General features: G+C 49.3%; 1 protein-coding gene across 2 annotated transcripts; it reads right to left on the bottom strand.

Annotated features, from left to right (window-relative positions):
* Positions 1-703: 703 nt before the first annotated feature.
* On the bottom strand, positions 704-2,527 carry LOC147970392 (F-box protein At4g09920-like). Of its 2 annotated transcripts, XM_087522643.1 has the most exons (4): positions 2,129-2,527; positions 1,485-1,846; positions 1,211-1,351; positions 704-1,108 (listed from the first exon to the last, which is right to left on the bottom strand). In XM_087522643.1, the coding sequence occupies exons 1-4, from the start codon at positions 2,448-2,450 to the stop codon at positions 791-793; spliced, it is 1,143 nt and encodes a 380-aa protein (XP_087378769.1). In that variant the 5' UTR covers positions 2,451-2,527; the 3' UTR covers positions 704-790. The 2 variants fall into 2 exon arrangements, with proteins under 2 accessions (XP_087378769.1, XP_087378768.1); XM_087522642.1 differs by having other exon boundaries at positions 1,485-2,527.
* Between the last annotated feature and the right edge of the window lie 2,313 nt (positions 2,528-4,840).

Genomic DNA, 4,840 nt, shown 5'->3' on the forward strand with positions numbered 1-4,840 from the left:
TTTTAGGTATATGATATAAGATTTATAAACATATATCCTTCGTTTGAATTATCTTTTACCAGTTACCACTCAATTATTGAAATAAATTGCTCAATACCTTGAAAGTTACTAATAGACCTCATCTAGCTAGGAATTTAACTATTGGTTAGATTTTAATGATATCACTGCAAAGTGCTCAAAGTCATGTTTGCATTTTTTGATAATTTCTAGAAGATTGGTTGGTCCTTTTTAGAAAAATCTAGAAGACAACTACTTTATCTTTTTTCAGAAAGAAAAATAAATCAACAGTCATTTAAAATCACTAGTGTCAGATATGTACAATCATTTCTTTCCCAATGCCGGTTTGTGCATTACACGACTCTTTATGTTCCATGGTACCCAAGCATGGATCTCCAAGGTTTAATATTTTTTTTCATCTTTAGGAAAAGAAGTGAAAAGGCTTTGTTGTGGATTTCACCTCTAGCCTACCCCAACTTGTTTGGGATTAAAAGCTTTGTTGTTGTTGAGGAAAACAAGTGAAAAGTACATTATGGTTATATGAATTCGCTAAAATTGCCTATGCCGAGTGTTTACATGGTGGATTTGCGTATCTTTTGTTTGATTTTGCCTTTTGAGGGTTAACTCTAACTATCGTTGAAAGTGAGACTTCGGTTGGGAAAGCATTCTAAATACTAATTGCCCAAATATGCATTGCCCAATCACACATCCATCTTAAATTCTTTTATTCGCTAATATGAAAAGCTCATGAGTTACCAATACAACACACATCCATATGTACATTAAATCAAAATCACAGACTTATACTATAATATGTCCCAGGATTTGCGTCCACCTTGAGTATGAAATTAATTTCAGCCCCATCTGAAGCCTTGCTCTCTAGCAGAAGCTTCTGACGCTGTTTTGCGAAGAACTCCTCATCGTTATTCTTGACTAAAACCGTCATCGACTCTAGACCTCTAGCATTCGGTACGAAAAAGGTTACAAAATCAATGTCAGATTTTTTGGCCTGATAATAATCCAAAACTATTTTTTTTAGACGGATGACAAAAGATCTGAGAAGGTCCCGGTGTTTACGACGCCACAAATTCTTCGTCCCAGATTTCTCGCACTGAAAAGAACATTGACAAACCAAATACATAACAACTTCAGAACAACAAGTAGATCAATAAAGTAATCAAACAAAATGTACTATCGGTGAAAGAATGATCACCTGAATGTACAACTTCTCCATGCATGGAAAACAACTCATCAATTCAATAACCATGTCCAAACATAGAGTACGCATACAGACATGCAAGGACTTGATTCTGGACAGTGCTGTTGAAAGGCTAACAATTGCAATGCGCGGTCCCTTCATAAAAGCATGAAATCCAACATTAGACAATAATATACATAGGTTTGCAGAGCATATGTAATTTCTGTATGCACTGAAATGCAAGTTATATAGAAGGCTGAGGATGGTAAAAATGAAGAAGATCAGTTACCTGATGAATATCTGTGGAACCAAACACGAGCCAGGTGGAGTTAGTACAACAACCTAGGGTCTCCAACTTAGGCGCCGAGAGCACTGATACATGCAAATCCTCGTTCTGATCAAGATGGAATAATCTTTCAAGATGAGGGGCACTCTCGATGATCAGCTCCTCCATGGATGGATCTGGCGAAGAATTGCCGACTTCAATGCTTCTAAGGGTAAATGAATTGATCCGGAGGCAACGGGCTCCACTGCACCGAATAATTAGCAAGACCTCGAGAGAAGGGCTGCCGGCAATCATGCTGCTGAGTGAGAACTCCGAGAGGAAGACATAATCAAGACCGAGCTTCTTAAGCTGCGGGAAGTGAAGCCCTTGAACGATGTCGTCCGTGAGTGTGCAATGTCCGAATTGGGCGACACAGAGGGTGGGCGAAAAACGGAAGATAGATGTTGGTGCCGGCACCCGCTGCCAATTGTCCCACGGCCGACGGTAGAACTCAAGCTCCTTGAGTTTATTCAGAGCGGGGGACAGGAGACAGGCGTCCACGGCAGCATCGTTCTCCATGTTCGTGGCCAAGAATGGGCGAATGCAGAAGCGGTGGCAGTCGCCTTGGTGGGAGGAAATTATGCGTTGTAACACATCACCGAGCTTACCATGATTAGAACGGGCGATTTCACCGCAGTCGATGTTGAGAGGAAGAGAGCGCCAGAGGGGAAGCCACCGTTCCACGAGGATCTGCGTGCGACCGCGTTGCTTCATGGGGAGGACCGAAATAATCTTCCGGACTACGTCGTCGGGGAGGTCGCTGAAGTGGAGATCTCGCCCGCCTCCACAACCATCGTGGTCAGCCGCTTCGGGATCGGGAGCTGCCGCCGGCGCTGGCCCCGGAGCCGGACTGCCCTCGCCCTCGAGTGCAGCTGACTTCCTCTTCCTGCTGGTAGTCTCACTCCTACTACTACTACCGCCGGCCTCCATCTCCTTTGCCAGAGACGGCTGCTATTCCGGCGGTGAGGAGAATTAGGTTTGGAAGTTTGGTGGTGGAGGTCAGGATCGTAGCAGGACAAGGGTCGCTTCTGAGGATGACAGCCGAACCCTACTGTCCGCTGTGAGTAAATAGTAAGCTGGCGTGAGCAAGTAGAAACTGCCCGTGGTGTGACATGTGGGCATGGGAGCAAACCTGCACTGGGCGTCAAAAAGGATATCCGTCCAGCTGCAGCTTTAATTTGTTGCAAAAGAGAAGGGCGTCAAAGCTAGCGACAACCAGGAGACGGTGGATCGCCAGGACGGCAGTGAGTCGGGAATGAGGGGGACCAATATATTTCAGTGTTCTGACATTTTATGGAATTCCGTGTAGTTTCTTCAGTCAGTAACAACGATCGAGGCATTAATACATTACACTGTTCTGACAGTTTTTACCGTGGCGATTCTATGCGAAGGATCATGAGAAGGGCATGGCTTCCTCCACCAATGCTTCTTTTCGATTTCATATTTCATGTCCACCGTTGCTTCCTCCAACCTTCCTCTCTATTTTTCATTGCTCCCCAACAATCGAGTCCTCCATCAAACCAAAATTTTAGATGAAGACCATCAACCTAAGTGAAGATCCATATAGCCAAGAACCCGGCCGCACCGGGGGTATATTCACTAAATTAATTAATAACAATAAGACAGGGGTAATATAACCTCGCAGATTTGAACAATAGGAGGTACCCTGTCCATCCCAGCTACCCCTGCTACGTGCTCGTTTTCCGCCTTGGAGTCGGCTCCGCTTGGACCACCTCGCTAAGGTGGCCGCGGACTCGACCATAGTGTTGCGGGGAGAGATTGCCCCCCTCCCCCCCCCCCCCCCCCCCCCCCGCTAGTTCAGATTGAGGCTATTCGCGCGAGGGAAAACCTCGATGCACGTCTTGCCGAGGCCCGTGCACGCCTTCCGACCTCCTCGGGCGCCCCTTCCGGGGCTGCCCCGAGCGTTCGGCCGCCGCACCTGTGGAGATCCGGGGCTGTACCCGCTGTCGCACCGCAGCCCTCCGGCCCCAGAGCGCATCACGAGTCTTGGGGTCAAGCAGCCCCCCGATGGATTCGTGATGTGGACCCTCTTCTGGAACATCCACGGCTTCGGCCAAGATGGCCGCCGCCGCCAACTGATAGAGTACATGCGGACCGAGTGAATTGACATAGTGGCCATGGAGGAAACGATGCGTACGGAATTTTCCCTATCGGAGCTCGAGCATTTGAGGTCTGACCTTTTTGCTTAGCACTGGCTCCCTTCTAGTGGGAGTACGGTCCACTCGGGTGGCATCCTTCTTGGGGTGAAGGATGCCACCTTTGAGGTTGGAAGCATGGACCGGCGCGAGTTCTTCGTTAGAATGGAGATCTTCGAGCGGGCCCTAAACTTCAAATGGGAGATTATTGCGGTTTATGGCCCTTACGATCACCGCCGTTCTGAGGCCTTCCTCGATGAACTCCATAGGAAGGTGGCGGCCGCCCAACTACCGGTAGTGGTGGGCGGCGACTTCAACGTCATCCGGATAGAGGAACACAAGAGCAATAATTTGGTCAACTTCCCCCGGATGCAGATGTTCAATGACTGCATCGCGGATATGGGGCATCACGAGCTCGATAGAGTCGGTGCCAGGTTCACTTGGACCAACCGCCATGTGGAGCAGACCCGCTCAGTCCTAGACAGGGTCTTCGCCTCTCCTGAGTGGGACATTCGTTGCCCCCTAGCATTGCTCCAGGCGATTACGTGGATTGGTCCCGATCACGTTCCCCTCCTCCTCTCTTCGGAGAACGAGTGTCCCCCCTGCGGCCCCGCTTCCGCTTCGAAACTTTCTGGTTACGCCAGCCTAGAATTGCTGCAGCGGTGGTCGCCCGGTGGCGCGAGGCGTGTGATGCCCCCATCGTTCCCTCTCGGCCGTCGACTCTTGGCACTTCTGTGCGAAGCGGTCACGACAATTCATGAAAGGATGGGGTGCAAATGTGGGTCGGGACATCCATGAGTGAAAGAAAGCCCTGCTTGAGGGCATCCAATCCCTCGATCTGCGGGCAGATACTGTAGGCCTACCAGCCGATGAATGGATGCTTAGGTATGACCTGGAAGACCAACTCACGCTCATCTACATGGATGAGGAGGCTTACCGGCGCTTGTGGGGTACGCAGAATTGGGTCCTCAAGGGGGATGCCAATACCGCCTACTTCTAGGCCATAGCTAACGGCCGGCGACGCCGTAACTCCATCCCGGTCCTTTAGAACGGAGAGACCCTCGTGCAGCGGCCGGAGGACATCCGAGCCCATGTAGACGGCTTTTACAGAGACCTATTCTATGCCTCACCTCGGTGAGGTCTTGCCCTTGCCGAAGACATTTG

The sequence above is a fragment of the Triticum urartu genome, chromosome 5A, assembly GCF_056163025.1.
Source record: "Triticum urartu cultivar PI428250 chromosome 5A, HENAU_Tu73, whole genome shotgun sequence".
Lineage (NCBI taxonomy): Eukaryota > Viridiplantae > Streptophyta > Magnoliopsida > Poales > Poaceae > Triticum > Triticum urartu.